The 25,460-nt window shown below is 38.5% G+C and overlaps 1 protein-coding gene across 1 annotated transcript in view; it reads right to left on the bottom strand.

Moving 5' to 3' along the window:
- The window catches only part of SEMA3D (sema domain, immunoglobulin domain (Ig), short basic domain, secreted, (semaphorin) 3D), a 179,451-nt gene that overhangs the window by 143,130 nt on the left and 10,861 nt on the right, over positions 1–25,460 (bottom strand). Inside the window, exon 2 of the mRNA XM_006896139.1 lies at positions 9,068–9,228. Coding sequence (XP_006896201.1) covers positions 9,068–9,228 — 161 coding nt within the window. The remainder of the gene's footprint in view (positions 1–9,067; positions 9,229–25,460) is intronic.

The following is a 25,460-nucleotide window of genomic DNA, read 5'->3' as shown; positions in this document are numbered from 1 at the left end:
GGACAGCACAGGAGGGGAAGACCCTCCTGAGGTGGATTGATTCAGTGTCTGGGGTAATCGGGATGGGAGTGTCAGAGACAATGCGATTGGCACAGGATAGAGCAGGGTTTAGGGCTGTTGTACATAGGGTCGCTATGAGTTGCAAATGGCTTGAAGGCACATAACAACAACAAAAACAATTATTGTCATATACCATTGAGTTATAGACTTTCTAGTGTGTTTTTACAGGCTGTAAACTGCGTGGGAGTGGACTGTACCACTCTCTACAGACTACGCCACCAGAGTTCCCTAGACTGTCTGATAGTTTGGAAAGTCTAAATTCAGGCTGCCCAGATCTAAAGGAAGCACCCTCTCTGTCTGTAAGCTAGTCATTCCTGGAGGTCTCTGTGTCCTACCTCTCCAATGTCTAGGAGCTTCCTAGTGTAGAATCTGAGTCCAAAAGGGACTCACTCCACTCCTAGCAATGCTTTTAGTGATACTTTGTGGTGCTCTATTTCCTCCATTTTTATCTCTTATGAGATTTAAAAAAAAAAAAATACTATTGCCCAAATCCTAGAGAAACTTTCCTGCATGATTGTCATAGTAAGGGATTTTTATTCCACTCCTAGTCTTCTTAAAACTGTTTGGTTTATCACATCATAGGAGATCATCGTATTGCTTGCATACTATAACAGAGACGTTGAGTCAGCTCTAACTTACAATGACAATCGAAAGTCATGAGGCTCAATGAAGTTATCAGGCTGACTCAAGAGACAGACCTGATCAAATAGACAGATCTAAAAAGATGTGGGAGACAAAAGAAAATGGCTTTCTGACGCATTACATGAGTTGACAGAACAGCCATTGTTGACTGATTGCTGTTGTTGCATACCTTGAGTCTGAACTGACTCATAGCTGACCTTTCAATGGATTTTCAGATGCTGTAAATGACAAAGGAAAGAGATTTCCCATGCTCCTCCAGTAGTGCAACTGGGGGATTCTGAACCCTTAGGGACTGTAATGTAACTTCTTACCACTGGTGGTATCAGAGTAAGTTTATCTGTTACTTAATGTATTTATCTACAGATGCATTGCAGTAAAACAACAACAACAAAGAACAAATGGTTAAACTACATTATAGAATAGTAGAATTCTCTCTGTTGAATAAACCATTCCCTTTGAGACCTGCTGAATTCTAGTATAAAGACTTATTTACCCAAAGCATGTTTTGAACTAATCCCAAAATGACTAACATTTTCTTTAGAGTAATCTCAATGATTCATGAATTCTGAAGCCCAACAGAGTAACATAACTGAACAGAGCTTACAAAACACTTTATTTAACTGTCAACTAGTAGCTTAGTGGTAAGGAATTGTGCTGTCATTGCAAAGATGTTTCAGTTCAAATCTATCAGCTGCTCTGTGGAAGAAAGATGGGCAATCTCTTTCCATGTAAGTGACTGCCTTTGAAAATCTGCTGAAGGGTCAGCTAAGGGCTGAAGCACACAACAACAACAACAAGGCTCTATTCAAAAAGAAAGAGGAAAAAGGTCAGAAGAGATGTTTGACATGCATGCATTACTCCTGATGTTTATATAGGACAGCTTCTGGATTTAAGACAGATAATGTTCACTTGCACTAATGTGGCAGATGCTATGTATGTTAGGAAAACTTGTTTGGAATCCGTAAGTCCCAAAGTCATATTTCACAAATATCAATATCTTTACTAATTCAATGTCTAAACAGGTTTCCAATATATTATGTACAAATGAATAGCTAATGTATGTATGTAAATGTCCACTATACTAGTAGAACATATTTCTTAAGGAGTATTAAAATATATGTCTGGTGTAAGTGAGATTCTGAGGTCTCGAATAGGGAAATTTCGTTTTCTTTTTCTTAAACAATGAGCAATCTCCATTTTGTAGTCAGAAAGGACTTGATTCTATGATCTTTTTCAAACATATTTTTCACTATCATGAAAAAAGAAACAATAGACTTCAAGTTCCAAAACAAAATGCAAACTATTTTTAATTATGTGCTTAACACCAACCAAATTTATACTCAACCATCTTGAACTAATTCAAATGATTGCACAACATTAACGGATTCTTCCCCTTGCTTGGCATTTGAATTCCTATGATATGTGGTTTGTTTTTTTGAACTTTTATTTTTCTTTCCAAGGTCGAGCTTGCTTTATGGGTAACATGCTGGCTGAGCTGGGTATGGGGGCAGGTTGAAGACTACAGTTGAACTTGTAAAGGGACTGGTGGTGGCTTGGTATATTCACTGGTGCCTGGATGGGATCGAGGACACCAGGAGTGAAGGGCAATTGGGAGATGAGGGGTGAGAAAGTAGTGGGAGAAGGGAGAGAGAGAAGAGAGAGCAGAGAGGAGGGAAGGAAAAGGTATGCGAGGCCTGGCTGGGCAGAAGCCAAAGCCAGAGATGGCCAGGTCAGCCACAGGAGACCTCCTGGGAAGTGTGGGTAGCCATGAGGGCTTGTTTCAGCTGCTCCTAGGTGACCAGCATCACCACGTTCAGGAGTCCATGTGAAGACAGGAGGGCATGGACTCCTTGTAGAAAGCCCTAAGCCCCTCCTTCCGGAGCATAGTCAGGGCACAGTGCCCAGCGCTGCTGTCCTGGCCCAGGGCAGAGTTCATGTATCTTGTCTTGACCACATCGACAGGGGAGGTGTTGACGGTAGTGCAGAAAGAAGCCTGCCCCGAAGGCAGATGTGAAATGGCAAGGGAGGTAGTCTGTCATGATGTTGGCTCTCAAGAGGGAGTCCTTCATGAAATCATAGGTCACCAGCTCAGCACAGTTGACAATGGCATTGCGAGCAGCATTGGGAAAAGTCCCTTTCCAGAGGCCTTGTCACACCCTTGCTCACAGGCACTGGTCTTGTAGGCATCCACAGCGCTTTGCTATCTCTGGCCATGGCTGGCCTGGGGCCTTTGTTAAGAATTGGACCTTTTACCACATCCGTGGGCTGGGCCACGGCCACAGCCATGGCACCTGTGGTGCTGCTGCCTGCCAGGTGGCCGCTACCAACACTGGCATGCTCAGAACGCTTGGTGTAGAACCGCCTGACAGAGTCGTAGAGGCTGATGTGAAGGGAGACAAAGCTCATCTGGGGCTGCGAGCTGGGAACCAGCGCGTTGTGGAGGCTGCAGGGGCCCTTGGTGCGCACCATGGTCAGGAAGGACGGTGCCCAGCACTCCTTGGTGCTAAGTGTTGGCCCTGGCCCGCACTAGGCCCTGACCTTCTCCTTGGATCTGCAGCCAGACTAGAGCAGTATCCAGCGGGAAGGTGATGAGATCCCTGAAGCAGGAGGTGGTGGCAGCCCCCAAAACTTCACAGTGGCAGTTGGAGGCACATCTGTTGCCTTAAACCCAACCATGATGCTGATTTTTGGCTACCTCCCCGGAGAGGGAGAATTGGAGAAGGGGGCCACTTCAGTTGGGTCAAGATGAGATAGAGGAACTCTGTCGGCCTCCGGCCTTGTAAGGTCTCACGATGAGGCTTCAAGATGAGGCTTCTCCAAAGACGCCCCATTCTTTAAAGCTGCCAGTGGCTATCATGATCATCTGATCTTTTTTATTTTCCATAGAAAATGGCCAGGAGATGGAACCCGTAATGGTCATACTATTTGTAGGGAGAACGCGAGTGCTAGGGTGGCTGGTGGCGGGCAGAGGGAGCAGAAGGAGCAGTCTTCGAACCTCCGGTGCAGCTGCTCCGGCTTACTGGGGGCTTGAGGGGAGGTTGCTGACTGCAGGGCGAGAGTTAGGTCTCAGGGGCGGGACCCTATTTTAAACTTTTATACATTTTTCTTGTTGTCTTTATGTGCTGTCGAACCTCCTGTGACTCATAGAGACCCTATGTACAACAGCCCTAAACTCTGCCCTATCCTGTGCCAATCTTACCATCTCCTACACACCTACCCCCATTACCCCAGTCACTGGATCAATCTATCTTACCGAGGACCTTCCCCTCCTATGCTGTCCCTCCACCCTCTCAAGCATGATGTCCTTCTCCAAGGACTGGTCTCTCCTTACACCATGTCCAAAGTATGTCAGAGGAAGCTTCAGAATTCTTGCCTCCAAGTTACTCAAGTTAAAAGGAAAACAAAACAAAACAAAACAACAAAACACCCAAAACAAACAAACAAGCCAACAACAACAACAAAACCCTATGTTTTAGAAAAATATATGATTATATAAAGTTTGTTTCCTACTCCCACTTTGGTTGTCTGTGTAGGGAATTGTGCTGCCAAGCAAAGATGGCAAGTTCAAACCCATAAATCTATTACCTGCTCCACAGGAGAAAGACGGAAACTTTTTTCTCATGTGATTTGCTACCTCCGAAAACCCACTGGAGGGTCAACCATGAGTTGGTTCCAAGTAGCTGGCAATAGATGAGTGAATAAACTGAGAACGGGAACAAAATGTCCACCGCAGCCCATCTCTTGCAATATGATCACTTCTCTCTGGCTCAATTTGCTTAATAATTGGTTTCGACTGAGGAAAGGAAATGTGAAATGAATGTGCAAATCTATCTTGAATCTGTCCAAGCGTGGAATACATGGGATATTTTTTAATGGAAGAAAGGCTTTATGGTCTCATGATGGTAAAGCACAATTAAATTGAAAGGCATCACATCCTAGATGCATCGATGTAAATGGTCCTTTATCCTATAAAATGTCCTTTTAAAAAGCATTTGACAAATAGCATTTTATCCTGTTTTCACTTTTGAGGAGTGCATATGCTCTGAAAGGTCTTATTTTCACTTTTATCTTGTAATTTATCTGTTAAATGTTTACTGAGCAGATACCTGCAGCATTTGTGGTATTAGGCTCACAATTAGTCTGAAAAAGAACAAAGATAAAATAAGTGTGTTTTTTTTTTAATTTGGATATTTATGCTAAAATCAAGTTTTGCAAACATTTTCACTTTAGTAAGTACCTCACTAAAGGCCTGTGGAAAACGTGAAATAACTATTTTGCAATTGGCATAGCCTTGTTTATTTTAAAAAGGTAAAAACTCCCTAAGTAAAATATATATTGATACTTCAGCTGAGTATTTTCTATAGATTTTTCTTTTACTTTCCCAGAGAAGAGAATCCTCAATTGGCCACCATAACTCAATTATATGCTACAGATTGTTTTAACTCCAAAGGGTACAAAGTACATCGTTCAGACCCTCAGAATCCCAACACGTTTGGTTTCCTCCACCAAGGAGCCTGGAGCTTTGCCGATGGGCATGGAGCCAACACAAACTGCTTAGGTCTAAACACTGCTCAAGTACTCCGTATCTTGACACTTACTAGCTACTGTGTTTTAGCACTGGTATGGTTTACATAAATTTGAAAGGTGAGTGACTATAAAAACATAAATTCTTACCTTTACACACATCCATAATTCCATGATGAATTGTGCATTTTATTAAGAGTTAAAGACATATCACTTATGAAGAAAATATCAAGTACACGCCTTTAATTTTGCATTCCAGTAATTGAAAGAGATTGTTATTGAAAAGAAAGAAAATGACTATATTACATGATCACTTATTACATATTGGCATATTTCAAGCATGGATTATGACCAAGAAAAGTAGCATATTTGTTTCAAATAGTCACAAAATGAAGATATGCTATCAGAATTTATTTAAAGCAATGATCTAATACACTCAATTCAGATAAATGGTCTTTTTCTTCCAATCCCTGAAGGCAGAGAGCTGTATAAGAATAAACTTCCTTTAAAGTCTGAATAGCTTTTAACTATTCAACAAAAATGGGGACATATTTGAAAAAATGCTTTTTAAACTGTGTATAAAATATTTTTCTCTTAAAGAAAAACTGCCAAGTAAGTAAATTGAGATTTCTTTCTCCTTTGGCCTTTTTCACAAAAAGTTTCACCCCTTGCCATGAAATTTACTGATAATGAAGATTTTTTTTTCTTTATGCTATTGATAGGTTCCTTTGAGAGTATGAGCACATTTAAAATACATTTCTGAAGGGAAAAAAAAACCCAACTGTAGGTGTTCCAGTCATTATGGCATCTTAGAACCATGCTATGTCACTGACAACAAAGATTCACTAAAGTAATTACAAAATATGCACCAAAAAAAATATCTGGAGCTTCTACAACACCAAAAGTTGTCCACGAAACAAACTGAGGACCTATTGAAAAGAGAGAAGGAGCTCCGAGGGGAAACAGAAGTTTCTGAATAGGTTCTGATCTTCCTGCTGGCAGAACACAGTAAGAGCGTTTTGAAAAGCCCCATGGAACAACACAACTCAGGATGAGGAACCCAGGAAACCAACCACAAAGAAAGTACGGCTGGTGGCAGCAATTCTTTCCACAGATGTAATCAATCTGATTCATGTATAGGCCTTCAGGTGAAGTCTATATGCGTAGTTGGCATTTATCTTTCTTATGAAAGGTATTGGCAATGAATAAATCATTGATTGTATACAATTCTGTCATTCTATATCCAACTTCATTTCTGTGATCAAGTCCATGTTTTCTGACAATTGATCCCCCTTCCCTGTTTCCAACATTTGCATTCCAGTCAACCATTATTATTAATGCATCTTAGTTGCATATTCTATTGATTTCTGACTGCAAAAGTTGGTAGAGATAATCTATTTCCTCCTCTTGGACTCTTGCTGTTGATACATATATTTGAATAACATTAACAGGTGGTGGTGGCATCAACAGGTTTTCCTTTTATGCATATGGATATTATCTTATCACTCACAACACTGTATTTCAAGATCCATCTAAAAATGGTCTTAAAAAAACAACTATTTTATTGTTTTTAATATAATAATTCCTTTACATTATGTTTCATTCATATATATTGTATTTTATATAATCTTTCACTGATAAACAGTATTTTAATTATAAATGTGATTCCATTTTTCTTCACCTTTTTGTTAGCAATGTAGAAGATTTTATGATTGTCTGACTCAAAATATCCCATAATGAAACTCATTTCACCAATGCCTGATATGTCAATATTTGTGTGATCCATTTATTTGTTAACAATGTCCAATTTTCCTACATTCATACTTCTCACATTCCATGTTCCAATCACTGGTGTCTATTTATAACTGTTCCTCCTCCTTTGTGATTCCCAATATGAGGACTCAGCCTCTGGGGCCATATCTGCTAGTCTATGTGTGCTTTATTATTGCACATAGGGTTTTTGAAAGCCTGAAGGATTTGCTGAAGAAGGTCAAGGACTATAGTCCTCAATAGGGTTTGAATTTCAACATCAAGAAAACAGATGATCACCACTGAGTCAACTGACAAGCATCATGATGGATGGAGAAGAGATTGAATTTGTTAACAATTTCTGCTAGTTCAGGTTCAAGATCAACGTGCGAGGCACCATCACTCAGGAAATAAAAAAGATTAATTATATTAGGAAAATCAGCTGTCAGGGACATCTCCAGAGTGTTACAGAGCAATTATTTTAAAGTACAGACTAAGATGCACCTGATCCAGGCCATGGTCCTCACAATTACTTACTACACACTCATAGAGCTGGACAATGACTAAGGATGATAGAAGAAGAATCAATGCCTTTATGTTGTAGTGCTAGAGAAGAATACTGAACATACCATAGATTGCCATAAGAATAAACAAGCTTGTCCTGGAGAAGGTGAAACCAATTTTTTTCCTTGCTGGCAAGGATTTTGAAGCTCTGTCATATGTACTTTTGGTATCTTGCAAAAATGGACCCATCCTTGGAGAAGGACATCATGCTTAGAGAAGTAGAGGGACAACACAGATGAGGAAGACCTTGGATGAGAGGGATTGACAAAGTAAATGGAGTTGGGTAGCAGGTGTGTCGGAGAAGGCTCATGATAGGGCAGAGATCAGAAATATTATACATACGGTCACTATGAGTGGCAGGCAACTTGAGAACATATAACAAAACCAATAACAAAGAGGAGAAACAGAAGGAGAGGTGAAAGCTCCAACCACTGCAGTGAGGCAAGAAGGGAAGGGTTAGGGATCCTTGAGGGACTGTTAATTAGTGAAGCCATTGGCCATTTCTGTGAGAGTCATCTAGCAAAGCTAACTCACAAAAGAGCAACTGGGGCCCTCTGTCTAGGACCAGCACTGTGCAAAGTGTCATCCTGTGTGCCAACTGCATTAATGTGTGCCCTGAGGGGGCAGGCAGACATAGTCAAGGCTCACAAGCCTAGTTGAGTTTGCCACCTCTCCTAGAAGCACCAGAGACTTGCACAAATGGTTACCTCCCTGGCCTCACCCACCATTCTTCCCTGTGGTGCAGTAACTCCATATCCATTCCTTCTACCCCTAAATTACTTTGCCTGCCCTTTAATTATGAGAATTCAGGAACCCCTCTTTCCGCTGCTGTCATTTTGCCCACCAAGTAATAGTGCATGCTCTCCTAGCACCTGTGACCACGGTGCAATAACCCGTGTATCTCTGCTTTAACCACCCAGCAATCTGAGATGGAAACATACACATACACAGAACTCTTACCATTGACTAGCAAGAACACTTCTTGCATCCGTACTTCAGTAAATCACCTCACATGATGCTAATCACATCCTAAAAGGTGCAAAATGCATCTTTGCCAAACCACAAGCAAGAAGGCAGTAAGGCAATGGAGATATGTAAAACATTAAAAAAAAATGCTCACTAGGAATCATAGATCTAGAAAAACTGCCTTTCAAATCTGGAACCAAAATGTTTCTAGATAAACAAAAGTTAAAGAGAATTTGCTAAAACTAGATTTATCTTCTAAGCAATTATAAGTTTAAAACATTAATTTTATAATTTGTATTAATAAAAAAAACAACTAATGAAACACACTGATACTGATACTTTTCTAATATTTCCAGGTTGTGTCAAGAATTTAGCATAGTACTTATTCATTCTTGGGGAGATTGAAACATGCCCATTAGTTACAAAATATTCAAAACTCAATGTTGTTTTCTGACATGTAATTGACCTGCTGCAGGTGATATTCATTCACTTTTTAAAATAAAATATATAGAGAACAGATATAAATAAATAAAAGTAACCAACTATCTATCAGTAATCTGACCTTCTTGAAATTTTTGTTTAAATCAATCAGGCTGAGCAGGAAGATGTGGTCCTTGGCTCCCAGAATCAGCTTGCCTCTCTCTTCATCTAACAGCAGAGTTTGGAAATCCAGCCCTTCTGCTGACCCCAAAAAGGGAATACAGCTATTTGAAAGCAGCAAGTCTAGGAGATACAGGAAGAAAGGAAAAACAATAATAAGATAATTATTTACTTGCTCCAATAAACATCTTGTCTCGTTTTGTAAATAAGTGTAAACAGCATGGGAATTCCAGTTTAGAGATATGTCAACAATATACAGTTCTTAGTACATAGTCACTTTGAAATGGATGCAATTTGTTTGCATGTTATTGACAAAAATATTACCTTTACATGTGAAAAAGGGCATATTTTTTAAAATATAACATGAGGCTATACAAAATTCAGAGCAAAATACTTCACGACTCTGTTATAATTTGGTAATTATTTATAGCTTCTACTTAGAGTTATTTGCAAACTAGCAATATTAATCATTACTTCCCAAATAAACATCAAATTAATTGTATGACTAATATCAAAGCTTTTCTTTCCCTCTCATTTTTGATGCTTGTGCTTGTTCCTATTACACACATTCAAGCTAAAGAAGTATTCTTGTTGTTGTTGTTGTTGTTATGTGCCGTCGAGTCATTTTCGGCTCATAGCGACCCTATGCACAACAGCCCTAAACCCTGCTCTATCCTGCGCCAACCACACCGCCTCCGACACACCCATCCCGATTACCCCAGTCACCGAATCAATCCATCTCATAGAGGGTCTTCCCCTCCTGCGCTGTCCCTCCACCCTCCCAAGCATGATGTCCCTCTCCAAGGACCTATCCCTCCTGGAAACATGTCCAAAGTATGTCAGACGAAGGCCCAGAATCCTTGCCTCCAAGGAGCAGCCTGGTTTAATCCTCGCAGGATGAATCTGTTTGTTTTCCTGGCAGTCCATGGTACATTCAGTACTCTTCTCCAGCACCACAGCTCAAAAGCATCCACTCTCCTTCTGTCCTCCCTAGTCATTGTCCAACTCTCTGAGGCATAACAAGCAATTGCAGATACCATGGCCTGTATCAGGCGCACCTTAGTCTCCAGAGAGACACCATTGTTCCTAAGTAGAGAGGTCCCTAACAGCAGACTTTCCCATCGCGATACGCTTTTTGATTTCCTGACTGCTGGTGCCAAGAGTGTTGACTGTGGAGCCGAGCAAACTGAAGCTGTGAACAATCTCAATCTCTTCGCCATCTGTCCTGATGCTGCCAATTGGTCCAGTGGTGAGAATCTTTGTCTCCTTGACATTGAGCCTCAGTTCATACTGAAGGCTGCAGTCCCTGACCCTTCGCAGCAAATAATTTCTAAGAAACAGACGGCAAGATACTTGATACATGATTTTTAAGAAAATAACATCTTGAACCTCTGTAAGATTGATATTTGAATGTCTTTCATTTATGGTTATTTGTGTTTTGTTTTTTAAATTTTATTATATTTTGTGTGTGTACTGTCAAATCAGGTCTGACTGGTACAGGAGGAGATTGTCCCTCCTTCTCCAGCAGAGCATCTGGTGGATTCAAACTGCGCACCTCTGGGATTGCAGTGCAGCTTCTTGGAATGTCTTTCATTTAAGGGCTATATATTCTAATTATCAACAGCTAGCTTTATTATTCCATATTTTTAGCATTTCTTTCTTTTTCCAATTTCCAATGGTTAAACATTATACTCTTTTCTTTAGTCACTAAGCTAGATTTTTTTTCTTGTTATTGTATGCCGTCAAATCACAATCAACCCATAGCTGACCCTCCAGTGAACTTTTAGAGGCAGTTAATTGCACAGGAGATTGCCTACTCTGCTCCTGCAGGATGGCTGGTGTCTTCAAACTGTGTACATTCACGATTGCAGTGCAGCTTCTTACCACTAGGCCTCCAGAGCTTCCCTAGCCTTTTATCTTCGTTTCAACAAGTTAGAGGCAATATGCAGAAAAAATAGACTGTTCAAATTCTCATGTGATACTACTGATATTAATGGATCATATTCTGTGTATACTGGATCAAGTCTGAACTCTATACTAATCATTTTTCTATTATGTTAGTTATAATTATAATATTTTTTCAGATCAGAGACATAGTCATAATATTACTTAGTAGCTCCAAAAGCAGTGAGCCCATTTTTAAAGGGCTTTATCATTTTTCAACATTATCGTCCACATACATTCCATGATGACCTTGATCCTAAAGTGCAAGTGAGGAGTATTGAACCATAAGAATGTATAAAAGAGATAAGATCTCAACTTTTGACAAAAGCATACATTTTACACAATCTCTCCTTCAATCAGGCAAGTCTTTACATTCCTTGGGATTTCCCCTTACTTAACAAATAAGATTGAAATAGGCAAGATAGAAAGTATATAAGGGAGTTCCAAAGAGTAATTCTTGCTCCAACAATTATAGGAAAAGAGTTTCTTTACTGGTAAGAATTTTTGCCAATTCAAAGACAAACAGTTTGGGTCCACCAGCTGCCCAATGGGTAAAAGATGGGCCGTCTTCTCCCATGACGTTTTTTGCTGCTATGGAATACCTTCGTGTTACAGCCCATCCATAGTCGACCCTCTGAAGGTATTTCAGAGGCAATAAATCTCACGAAGAGGCTGGAAGGGAGATTGCCTTCCCCTTGGAAACGCTGGTGTATTCAAACCTCATGCTTTCCAATTGCAGTGCAGCTTAACACTTCCTCTGAAAACTCACTTAGAGGGTCAGCTCTGAGTTGGTTCCACTTCCACCTTATAAAAACAGCAACAATAATTTATATACTGTAAAGAATTATTCTTTCAAATGCGCATAGATAATAGTCACTAATTTTGGACCATGTACTGCAGTGTTAATTATGAGATAAAACATGGTCCAGTATAATGAATATTATTTTTGGTTCCAGATCCCTTTGGCTATAATCTAGCCTCATAAGTCACTGACTGTGTGGTCTGGAAAAGTCTTTCAACTGCTCTGTGCCTTGGTTTTCTATTCTACAAAGTGAGAATAATAATAGAAAATACATGACAAGCCACGTTGTGAGCTTTAAATGAGTTTGATATCTAAAAATATTAGAACAGTAAACAGAACAGCACTATTCTATTTAATTTAGTTATTATTTGCTGGAGGAGAGTATTGAATATACCATAGACTGCTAGGAGATCAAACAGGTTTTTCCTAGAGAGGGTAAGATCAGGTTGCTCCGTGGAGACAATGATTCTGAAGTTTCATCTGATATATTTTGGGCATGTTGCAAGAGGAGACCAGTCTTTGGAGAAGGACCTCATACTTGGGAGGGTGGAGGGACAGCACAGGAGAGGAAGACCCTTGATGGGATGGATTGATTCAGTGACTGGGTAATGGGTGGGGTAGGTGTGTCAGAGAAAATAAGATTGGCACAGGATAGAGCAGGGTTTAGGGATGTTGTACATAGGGTTGCTGAGTCATAGGTGACTCGACAACACATAACAACAACAACATTATAATTACTGCATTTTTTGAATTCTGTAAAAATTCCATTGGAATTATGTTTTCCAACTCTGTATAATTCTAATAAATACAGGAGGTGATTTGTTTAAGTCGTTAGAATATTCAGGGTAATTAAAAAATCAATACACATTAACTGCATTTTCAATAATATACATCAATTAGGTCAAATAATTCTATTTAAAAATATTATTACAGCTTGCATCAAACAGAATTATGACAACCAGGACATGTTTTTATTAAATAATACAGATAAAGATACACACACACCCCCCCTCCCCAAAATCCCCACTACCATTGGGTCAAGTCTGACTCATAGTATTTAGACCCTGTAGGAGCTTTAGTGGCCTACTAGCAAGAAGTTGCGCTGTAATTCTAAAGGTACACTGTTCAAATCCATCAGCTGCTCCTCAGGAGAAGGATGGACAATCTCTTCCCATGCCATTAACTGCCTCGGAAAACATGCTGGAGGGTCAGCCATGGGTCAGTTCCGACTTGAGATTTTTGTTGTTGTTGTTAAGTGCCATCGAGTCGCAGGCAACTCATAGCGACCCTATGAAGGAGAGTCCTCGATGCTGACTTGAGATTACACAACAATAACAGTATAGAATAAAGGAACAATAGTGGCTTAGAGGTAAGGAGCTGCACTTTCAACTCAAAGGCAGTCGGTTTTAATATACCAGTGGCTCTGCTGAAGAAAGAGGGGCAATCTCCTCCCATGCTATTTACTGATTCTGAAAGCTTGCTGGAGGGTCCAGCTACATATTGATTCTGACTTGATGGTACATAACAATAACATAAAGTAACCTGGCCCCTAGAGTTTCCAAACTGTCAACCTTTATAGGAGATGGTCTATCTTTCTCCTGTGCAGCAGCTAGTGGGTTTGAACCACACATAGATCAGCTCTTTAATCACTGCACCACCAGTCTGCTTTAACACTTACACAGTGCATTTTAATATGACTATGTTTCTCCTTCATGTGTAAACTCCTTCAAGGCAAAATCTGTCTTATTTATAAATCTCCAGTACCTCACTCAGGAATTGACACAAAATAACCACTTAATACATATCTGTGGAACTGAAAATGCTCAGCATGGTTGGGACAGAGCATGTGAGAGCAGTGAGAAATGAGGCTGTGAATTAAGCCAATGTCTAGATAATCGGGACTTCAGATTGCTCTCCGGTGAATTTTATCAGTGACTTTAAGACACTAAAAATACTGCATACCGGAACATCAAAATATATCACAAGACTATATCTTAGCATTAGATAAGTCTGGCTGCAGTGTTGACTATGAATGAAAATGGGGCAGGTGGAGACAGCGAGACTGTCCAGAATTTTCTGAAAGATGGTGGGTCTTTAAAATTAGGATTCTGTACCCATAAGAGGGAAGATATTTCCGAGCTGAGCGTTTCTTTTCTTTTTTTCCTTCCTCCGCCCCGTGCGCCTTTAGTTATACAGTGAGTAAAAGAAATACAAATTTGATGTAGTCATTGGCTTTATTTTCTTTCAACACAGCCAATTCTATTTGGTTTTGTTTCAAACAGATGTGACAAGGAAAATCAGCTGCATAAATAGTTACTAACCTGAGGTTTTATCATTTCCAAATGATTTAATGTGGCTTTCTCACAATGTTAGCATCAAAATGATTCAAATAAGGCTTCGCCAATCCTTTGTAGCCAATCTAAATAATTAGCTTTAGTCATTAGTCATTACAAGTGAAAATTTCGGAGGCTGACGCACACGTTATGAAAAGACCTTGGGACAGGTTTGGAACAGGTTCCCTCTTCCCCTCAACAGCTTATCTTTCTTGCATTTCTGCCAAACCAAGCAAAGTCAATTTTTATTTCCATGGGATCATCAACCAGACCGCAGAAAGAAAAACGTGAACTCCTCAGCATGTATCTTAACACCTGAAGCTAATATACTTCCATGATTTCAGCAATCAGACAAGGAGACTAGTTCTGAAGAAGTCAAACTCACGAAAGGTGAAGGCTAATATTTTGGCACTGTATGTATTTCTGAACTCATACAAATCATTTAGAAATTCGGAAATTTTCAGGCATATGATTCTGAAAACTGTCCAGTTTACAATATTTTTTAAATTATTATTATTAAATTTCATTAGTTTTAATGAACATTTACAGAGATTTGGGGTTTTCATTCATTCATTGTTGCACTGTTTTCTCTACCCTCCTCTCCAGTTCGTTCTTCTCCCCACCACCCCCCCGAATGTCTGTTTTAATTGTCCAATTGCCAGAGCAGTTTACATTATTTTTGAATAGGAACTTTGTTGTAAACTTGGTTAGAAGGACGGACACGTTGCTTCAATCATACCTGCAGGAGAGCTGCCATGTCCCTGGTTTACTAGTCTAGCCTTTCGAAGATGTCAGCAGCCCTCCTACCTTTGGTTATAAACGCCTTCTTTAGACGGAGCATTTCAACTTTTAACACAATATGCCATGACTACCTCTTCTAGCTGTTCCTTTTACCAATTATTTCTCTCCTATCTTCTCGTTGTCAGTTTGTAATCTTCCTCAGTCTCCAATCTTCACTCTTGTTCTAATGGTGCGCTCTTTAAAAATGTATTAATTTATTCTGAAATAAGTGAAGTAAAGATATGATTAATCATTTACTTCAATGTTTCAGCTATATGAATAATTGGCCACAATGTATTTTGTTGGAAGGATGACACTGAGAAGGTGCGCTTAATCCACAATCAACAAACTACTATAGAGACATGGGCTCACTTCAAAGATCAAAATCACAATGAAAAGCATGAATATTTCATGTTTGTATGCATATGTGCATTTTTAAATGTTTATGGTCTTCAGTTGTCTCAGAATATTTTGCCAGTCAGCTCAGGAGAGGAAGATCCCAGATGAGATAGACTGACACAATAACTGTGGTTAGGCGTAGGTATGTGGGAGTGAGTGAGACTGGCTCAGGATAGGGCAGGGTTCAGAGCTATTGTACATAGGGTCACCATGAGTCACAGGTGACTCAATGACTCATGACAACAACATACATAATCATACATAATTTCTGTGCATAAGGGAGTTCTGGTAGCCTACTGGTAAGAAGCTGTGCTGTAATCCTAACAGCATATGGTTTGAAGCTGCCAGGTGCTCGTATGGGCAATCTCTTCCTGTTCCATTTACTGCCTCTGAAAACCTGCCTGAGGGTCAGCTATGGGTCAGTTCCACATCAATGGTGCACAGCAAACATACAGAATGAATAATCATAATTAGAATACTTCTAAAATACTTGACGCACACAAAAAGTGAAGGGGTACCCTCAAGAAACCTGACTTTTGAAGACAAATGGCTGAATTATCTAAGAGCACCAGACTCAGCAGGAGTTGGAAATAAACTGAAAGCAATCCAGACACGCGCCTTTCTGGGGACTCTTACAGCCCAGCAGAAAGGAAATGGTCTCAACAACAACAGTAATTAAAATATAGTTTAGATACACATCTGTGACAAAGGACAATAGTACTTAAAATAATAGACCTTTAACTATCTCTAGTAGTAAAAAAAGAAAGGAGAGGAGCCCTGGTGGCTTAGTGGTAAGGAACTGTGCTGCCTACTCAGAGCCAGCAGTTCAAATCCATCAGCTGCTCCACAGAAAGCAGGATGAAGGATGGGCAGTCTCTTCCCAAGTGTCTTACTACCTCTAAAATCCTTCCGGAGGGTCGGTTAGAAGCTAGCTCCAACTTGATGGCACACAACACAACAGTAGTAAAAATGGAAAGAATTTCTTTTGTGTATGGTGTTTTTTTTTTCTTTGAGAGTCAAATAATGCTATTGGATATTCATATCTCTAAGAGTATTCAAGAAACACTTATTTTGTTTTCCTTGAACGTTCCTAGCGATGGAGAAAAAAGTGGTTACTTGAACACTCTTTATGAGTTCAAGAAACCAGATGATGTTCAAGATCTTTCCAGTGCTGGAACTCAATGGCCATAGAATTTTGTGCTTTGTTAAAATTGAGAACATATGGAGGAAACCGATCACCATCAGCCTGACTCTGTATGACTGCTATTCTCATTTCTGTGGGCAGATAGTTTTTAATCCTTGGGACAAAAGAAAAATAAAAGGAATATGAAACATAGCTAAAAGGGATCTTATAAAAATCCTGGTTGACTCTGACATTACTAGTTCAGTGAGGTCCTTGTAACAGGTATAGGGGCTTCACATAACCGATATTCTCCCAGTGGAACAGCCCAGTAAATCTCCTAACTTCCAGCCACACGCTCCTGTGCAGGACAGGGGGGCTGTCCTGATTCCTATTTGAGATAAATGCTGGCTCTGAAAAGAATTCTTTGTACCACCCTTTTACTGTCCTTTAACAAAACTGTTCATTTAGCCCTAAGAAACATTTGACCTGATGATCTACATTCTTCCTCCTCACCCGAGAAAGGAAGGGAGTGGTTAGTCATATTAAATCTAATAAATTTAGGATTAAGCAACACAGACTTCCTCAGTGTTTGACTGTTAAATGAACAAGGTCCCATAACCTTGAAATCCTGTATTTATTGCCAGAGATCCTGAACTGGGTGGAGTTGTCAGCTTCTCTCCTGAGAAGACTGTATAGCTAAAAAATGGCTTTCTGTATCCTTTACAGAATAATGATTTACTGGAAAATTCTTAATATAAAAAAAATATTAAAGGCAGCAGTGCATAGGGTAAAAATTAAACTAGCAATGGAGGATGTCAGTTTTCCGTGAATCCTACACAGTACAAGTTTAAAACTCCAGCAGGTTCTTGGTCAACATATATTTAACTTTCTGAGTCATTTCCGAATGTTCATCATAAATTCTTGCCTCAGTCCCACACCCCCATTCCGTTTATTTTTTAATCTAAGGAATAGGACTTGTATCAGAAGACTTTCCAAGGTTTCTACAATATGACCAGATCCAGTCTATTTTCTACAGAACTGTCTAAGTCAAGTTTTGTTTGAAAGCCTTCTCATCCCCTTTCTCTTTCAATCTTTGCCATAAAGTCAACTTTTCCATTGTGCTTTATTTTTTCTCTCTTGGTCTCTCATGCCATTTGGTAGTAGCCTAACCCAACCTCTGGAGTTCCTTCAAGGTTTATTGCAAAAGTTTCCAACAGTGTTTTGGCTACCAAACCATTCCCAATTAAAAACCTGCTCTTCCTGTAAAACAGGAATTGAACAAAGGCTTCCGATCCCATTCAATCCAAAATGAAATTTAATTCCTAATGATGTGACTCACTGGATCATATAGGTGCCTTAAGGACCCGAGTTTCTTCTGCAACCTGTACTGAAAGGTGCAGCATCGATTCTCCCCTAGATTCAGATGTTGTTGTCAAGTTGATCCCAACTTATAGTGACTTGTGAACATGATAGAAAGCCACACAATTTTTACTGCTGTGACTTTTCAAAGTAAATCACAATTTTTTTTTCTTCTTACGAGCCTCTGGATGGGTTCAAACTGCCAAATTAACCTTTAGGCTAGTTGTTGGTGTGTGGCGCTGAGGCAGAACCAACCCATTGCTGGCCCTCCAGTGAGTTTTCAGAAGCAGTAATTCACACAGGAGGAGATTGCTCATCCTTCATTTAACCAATCTCACTTTAAGACTTTTATGAAAAATGAACTGTCTAAAATCAGTACCACATGACCTCCAACTGGTTTTCTAAGATTTGAAATAATATTAATTTTTTACTAAGAAGATAGTTCATCTACTTTTATACTAATTATTCTCAATGACATTACATCTACATAAGTTGGTTACGCAAATAATAAAAATTATACAAATATAACTATCTTTCAAACCTAAAATTCCTACAAAATATTACTTTGATGTTATAAGTGCATATCATATTTTCTCTAGAAGCCAGAGTGGTGTAGTGCTTTGTGCATTAGGGTGCTAATCCAAAAGTTGGCAGTTCAAGTCCACCACTGGCTCCAAAGGAGAAAGCTGAGCCGTCTCCTCCCATTAAAATTGACAGCCTCAGTAAGCTGCTGGTTGGTTATTACGACTCATCAGTTGTGGGTATTATATCTACTGCTTAATTATGGACTATCATATTAATTGACATTTTGCATTTAAAGAAACTATGAGACAGACTCTCAGGTGGCAAGCAGTATAAGCATCCTTGGCTGGGCCCTACTCAAGGTGACAGCTGAACAACATACCCTGGTGATAACTAGATCACACAAGAGAAAGTGGCCAACTGTCTACAGGACACCTCTGTTTGTCTTTGACATCCCTATTCAGTTAGGGATAGCATCATGTGAAGGTGATATTAAGCAAGGTTGCAGGTGGGTATGGGGTGGCAAAATGAAAGCCCAAAGGTGCTGTGCAGGTTGGTAGAGGGAGACAGGAAATGGAGCCAGGGGAAGAGATCATCTGTAGTATAGGATGGAGGATGAGTGATGTCCCTGCCTAGGGGAGGTGAGAGGCAGCAGGTGGAAGATGAATGGGGTCTCCACTTAGCGAAGGTGATGGGATGTGACAGGCAACATCCAACCACCCAGTACCCTCACATCCAACCTCCACAGGCTCTGCCTGGCGGTGGAGAACGTGTTGTGAGGATTTGCTGTACCACACACTTCCACAGATGCACAAGGGGCACTCTACAGGCAGTGAGCAAGAGCAGAGTGGGGGAAGGGAAGCCTCATGGAAGACGGGACATGGCCCTGGGCTCTCATAGAAGGCTGGTTTCTCATACTGGCCTAGTCTTTGGAATCTAAATGTGTCAGAGGAGTAAGGCACGGATATGTATTGTGCTTTTCCAGGTTAAATATCTAATGATAATTCTTTTATTCTTATAATAAAAGTCTAAACCAGAAAAATAGGGAAATCAAATTCTCATGTTAGAGCTCCCTCTGTTCATTAGGTCTTAGAACATGATCTGTGTCAATAATAAATCAGATTATATCACATAGGAAAACGTAAATTAGAAAAGAAAAAGTTATTTTAAATAATTTGATTTAAAATCATTAAATCATTGTCCTGTTCTTTCCAGGACAGGATGTGAAATAGGAGTATGTTAATCTTACTCTTTTACTCACCTAAATCCATCTTTTAAATCACAGGGTTTTTTCTTATTTGGCTTCCTTTCAATAGAGGACGTTGCACATAATCTTTCATAAATAAGAGTCATAATTTAAAACTATGAGTACCTTAAAATTCTTATTTTAGGTAAGAATGAGTCATTTTACATTTCTCAAAAATCATTGTTAAAAAAAAAAAAAATCATTGTTAGGGCAATTTTTGCTGTTGTCTTATCAAATAAGGATAAGGCCATATAGACCTCTCCCAGAAATGCTCTTTCAGAATAGTGTCATGGTAGAGTAAGCTTTACCTTATCACTTATCAGTATGACTTCTGATATAAAATTGAATGGTTCTTTTATTCAGTTTGGCTTTTCATTGGAAATAAACATATTTCTATTAGCTTTTCACCAAAGGGCAGTCCTTAGATTAACAACCTAAGAAATTTAATCCTTGATAGGTGTGTACAGAGAATTTGCATCAGAATATACAAAAGGAAGATAAGATGATGCATTGTAGAAGAATGGTCAGGGAAGTTTCAAGTAAACTACACTCACTATAGATAATGATCTCTCTGTACTTGATATCTGCTTCCTCAGAGAAAAGAAGTCTCATAAATTGTTACCTGTAGGCATAGCATATCAAAATATATACTGAAAACCCCACTGTCTCTCTCAAGTCCTAGTTCAGAACTGGAACAACTTTGTTGACTGTTTTATTCTTTTCCATAAACCATGTCTTCTCCCTGAGTATGCTTATTTTCTTAATAGCCATAAACTAGTTCTCAGTCTTAATATTTAAAGACATTTTAAATTTGTTTCCTTTATTCTTTACTCTCTTGCTCGTCATCTATATAATATATCCCCAAGTCCATCTTATTTCTTCCACACCAACATCTAAGTGTAAAGCCTAAATGAGTTTGTCAATCAAATTTTCTACAACTTATTCTCAAATATTTATTCTACTGAGAAGAGGAGATAAATAATGTATACTGCATTGAAACAGATGAGAGAGACAACTGTTTAAAATGGATATATGATTAGGTATTATTGTCATGACAAGAGTCCAGAATAAAGGCTGCATAATAGAGTATACTTGGGGGGAGGGATTGTATAACAATGAAAGAATTTTTCTTTTACTTTTCCAAGAGAAGAGCAAACTGGGGGTGGGGGGTTGGCAGGGAGAAAAGTGCAACAATGAATGAATGAAAATCCAAAGTCTCTGTAAACTCATTAAAATTAATAATATTAAAAAAATAAAAAGATTATTCTTAGTGCCATATCCACTAAAATTCATATTATTACTTGTCTCAATTCCTAGAAATGGCCTTGTTTTATATCCTATATCCACAATCCTTAACAGATTTTTCTGCCTATTCCATCTCCCATTCTCCCTGGAACACACCTAAAGTATAAATGAGTTAGGTTCATTTCATAATCAAAACCTTCCATGACTGCTTTTATTTCATTAATTAAAGTGAGCTTCATTCAATGTTCAAAATTCAAGTTTACATGTCATTTCTTACAAAATAGTTTAGATTACTATGTGATCTTGATGGGTTGACAACTATAAAATGATTGCCCCAAATGGTGTAAGCAGCTCTTATCTAAATTTTATGTAAAAAAAAAAAAGTTTAGATTTTATATTTGCACTAATCCTATGACACTATTATTTTTGTAGTGATTTTATACAGACTTATTATGTACCTTAAAATTACTAGAAGCTCCTTAAAGATAAGAATAATACTGAAGAAATCATGGTTATAATTCAACAACATCTGACATTATTTTTTGTACATTGGAATAATTAGCTGGTACATAAAAACTAGAGCTACTTATTTTCTTTTGTTTATCTACTTTTCATCTAAATGCAAATTTATCATAGTCTAATCAATAATTTAAAAGATGTCATATACCATTCAGAGACCCAGCTGTGGGCCTAACGATCTGAAATAATAAGGGATACAAGTTGTAATCTCCACATGGTTGAGGAAGAATGTGGTGAACAGCAGAGTGTGGAGGACACAAAGAAAACACTTTGGAGCAATGCTTCTCTGTCCTATAATTTATTTAGATCATCCTGAAATCTTGTTAAATGAACATGTCGATGTTCATTTACAACTACTGTGATAGGGCTCATGGGTCTACATCCCCAAATAACTCAAGAAATGTGAATGCTACAGGTTATTTGGGTAGAAAGTGTTAAGAATACTGTCTCTGTTGTTCTCAGTTTCCTACTGGAGAACTGCCTTCTCATGACGTATGTTACTTTATTCCAGGTTGTCTAATAATTAGTTTTTCTTTTATGATTCTCAGTTACTCACATCTCCATAATCCTATTTAACTTATTCCAAAATTGCTAGAAGTGATAACAACTTGTATAGTTTAAAACAATGATATTTAAACTCGATTCCATTTGGTTTTATCAAAGATCTGAAACACATATTCACTATGGAAGATGCAAATATGAGAAGTCATGATTGAACTTAACTTTCATTTCACATATATGTCCCATTAAATGAAGTTGTTGTTGTTGTTGTGTACCATCAAGTTGGAACCGACTCATAGCTGACCTTCCTGTGAGAAAACAAAGGCAGTTCACTGCACAGGAGTAGACTGCCCATCTTTATCCAAGATTGTGAAACGTGTGTTTATGCTTCATAGACTGCAATTTTCTTTCTATCTTATTTAAGTAGTGACTTAAAAAATATACAATGTTTTGACCCTCTTTGAAGCCCATCACAACACCGATTTTTGCATTACACTTCCCAAGTAGCTTTCCATATGTTATTTAGTTTGATTCTCAAAGGGATATCAGAATCATTATCACTAATTTCTAGATGAGAAAACCTCAAATCAAAAAGAGTAAGTAAATTTTCTAAAAGAGTATTGGAATGGTATTATTGTTGTTGTTATGTGCAGTCAAGTCACCTGCAACCCATGGTGCCCCTGTGTACTGCAGCTCTGAACCCTGCCCTGTCTAACACTCCAACCTGCATTGCCTCAATTACTGTATCAATCTATCTTATCCAGGGTCTTCCTCTCCTGTGCTGTCCTTCTGTCCTTCCAAGCATGATGTCCTTCTCCTGGCCACAAGACCAAAGTATGTAAGACAGAGCTTCAAAATCCTAGCCTCCAAGGATAAACTTAGTTTCACCCTTTCAAAGACAGACCTATTTGTTTTCTTGGCAGTCTATGGTATGTTCTCCAGCACCACAATTCGAAGGTATTGAATTCTTCTATGTGTCAGAGAGCTGGACAATGACTAAGCATGGTAGTAAGAATTAAAAACAAGGTAAAACCTTATTCTAACTCCAAGTCTGATGAGCCATTATATCCTTCATAATTTAAAATTTACCAATTCTTTGAAACAGTTATTTTAAAAACGGGACTATTTGTATTTCCGCTGACTATTCCAGAAGACAGGTCCATTTCTATTGCTTCTTCTATTTCACCATTCCATTGAAATTACTGAAATATTTGTCTTAGTCTGTAGACTGTGACTCAGTGTTAGCATTAGTCAAATAAACTGTTTTATGACTATCATTTTTACAAGTGAAAAGCACTTCAGTTCTAACTTATGCCTCTAATGAATGAATAGATATAAATCTAAAATTTATATCATTAGTTTTAAGAACTAGAGGGTTATTTGTCAAATAATCTGTTTTTAAAATAACCAACCTATTTTAAACTATCTTTAATTTTACATTTATATCCATGTGTTGAATCTTACTATAAAAAATGTATTTAATCAAAACATAAGAGATAAGAAACCAAATTTAGATACACAAGATTCTAAAACAAGCAATTTCATTTATTTTATATATAATAACTTAAAAAATTAAACTAACTTCATGTAAGATTGTTCAAAACGAACTTTTCAACAAAAAATATTTGAGTTGGTTCAGTCTTATTTTAAAATTGCCATTACCTACATGATACCCCTACCTAAAGCTCCTCCCACATTAATGCATAAATAAATCTTATTTGTGTTTCAAGACCTAGTTCTCTAATTCCTTGGCCAGGAGTAACATTACAGACTCTAAAAATTGTTCTATAATTTCAATTCCTGGAACATTTCTCATATGCTACTTGTATGGGAATATTACATCAAATATCACTTACTAGTACTGTACAATTTATGCCACTTTGCAAACCTCCTTTGGTCTATAAGTAATAGACTTGGGTGAAGTCCAGTTAAAGTGCAGATATAGTAGAATAAAAATCAAAGTGTGAATCTAATAATCAGGACTTTTTTCTATTTTTTTACTTACATACACTCAAGTTATTTTTCAATCTTCTAGGTTCTGTTTCAAATTCTTAAATACTGATCTTGTATTTATATGTAGTGCTTAAAATTAGTATTTCTGTATCATACTGAATAAGTTTCTAATATCTTTTTAACTTCTCTTTCAAACTAGACAGTAGTATTGATGAACAAGACTAGAGCTTATTATGCAAACTAACCAAACTAACTGTTGTCTAGAACTGATAACAGCATCTAACAATAGCATAGCAAAAACTCATTGCTTTTGAGTTAGATTCAACTCATTGCTGGCATTCCATTGAACTTCTCAGGCTGTAAATCATGCAGAGGAAGATTGCTCATCTTCCTCCTGGAGAGCCACTGTTGTATTTGAAGTGCCAGAGAGGTGAAGATTTGGAGTTAGCAGTATAACTCCCTATAACTAGGCCACCAGAACCCCTTTTAACAACAGCAATCCATTTTAATTAGATTCTTGTGGTATTAGGGTTTTATTTTTCAAAATGGCTTCTTAGTCATTGACTTTAATATGCATATGGTCTGGAATGTGTGAATAGTGTATATTAACCTATCCACAAGTGGCTTGACTAACCTCACCACTAAAATGTACAGATTCTGTGGCAGATTTTGATAATCTCACCACAAGCAAAGAAAAAAGCAGCCTGTCCTTTGGGTCAGAGATTGTTGTGCTAGCCAGACTTATAGAAGAGCCAACAACAGTGAGAACCAGAGACCTGCCATGAGACAGAGCTGACCTCAGGACTGCTACCCCACAGAACAAGAGCTAAGAACCTTTGCCAAAGTTTGTTCGATGACTGGGTTGGGAAGCTACAACTGACAGGACTAACTGGCAAAGAACAAACAGATCTTCTTGCAGAAGGTGCACCCAGAGTGGCCCTTGGAGGCAAAGATGATCATCTCACATACTTTGGGAATGTTGCTAGGAGAGCTTATTCCTGCATGAAGGACATCATGCTTGGAAAGGTGGAGATATGGTGGAGAGGATGGCCCTCAACCAGGTAGACTGACACAGTGATTGAAAGAAGGGGTTTGAGTGTGTCAGAGATTGTGAGGATGGCATTGGACAGGACAGGATCCTGAGCTGTTGTTCATAGAGTGGCTATGAGTCATATGCAGCTCAATGGCACTTAATAACAACAAGAAGAGCTTTGTAACAATGGCCTGAAACAACGGAACTCGAGGCCGAGGTTTCTGTGACTGCATTTCAGAAGCTGTCCTGAGTGATCATATTTTTCTACCAACTTGAATGATGGGCTTTTGACTTCCCTAATGTAGTCCTATGCATTCTGTGAGCTGTCACAATGAATTTCTGACTCAGTAGAGCAGTAAGATTGATGTTGAAATGAATAGAAGGAGTTGTGTGAGAGAGGGGCGTGTCTGATATCATGAGAATTGGTTTTATGTTGTGGATGTTGTTGAAGGGAGAGACCGCCCTTGTGAAGTTAGCAGAAGTCAGATATGGCCTGCTGCACTCTGCCCTTGCTCCTTTTACAGTCCTTAAAGCAGATGATTTTAGGAAATAAAATGGTTTATCAGTATTTTCTTCAATATGTTGTTGTTGTTGTT

Source organism: Elephantulus edwardii, unplaced genomic scaffold, assembly GCF_000299155.1.
Source record: "Elephantulus edwardii isolate Elephantulus edwardi_28Jun2011 unplaced genomic scaffold, EleEdw1.0 scaffold00183, whole genome shotgun sequence".
NCBI classification, from domain to species: Eukaryota; Metazoa; Chordata; class Mammalia; order Macroscelidea; family Macroscelididae; genus Elephantulus; species Elephantulus edwardii.
The sequence above is the reverse complement of the archived record's forward strand: the minus strand, read 5'-3'. Positions and strand labels throughout refer to the sequence as shown.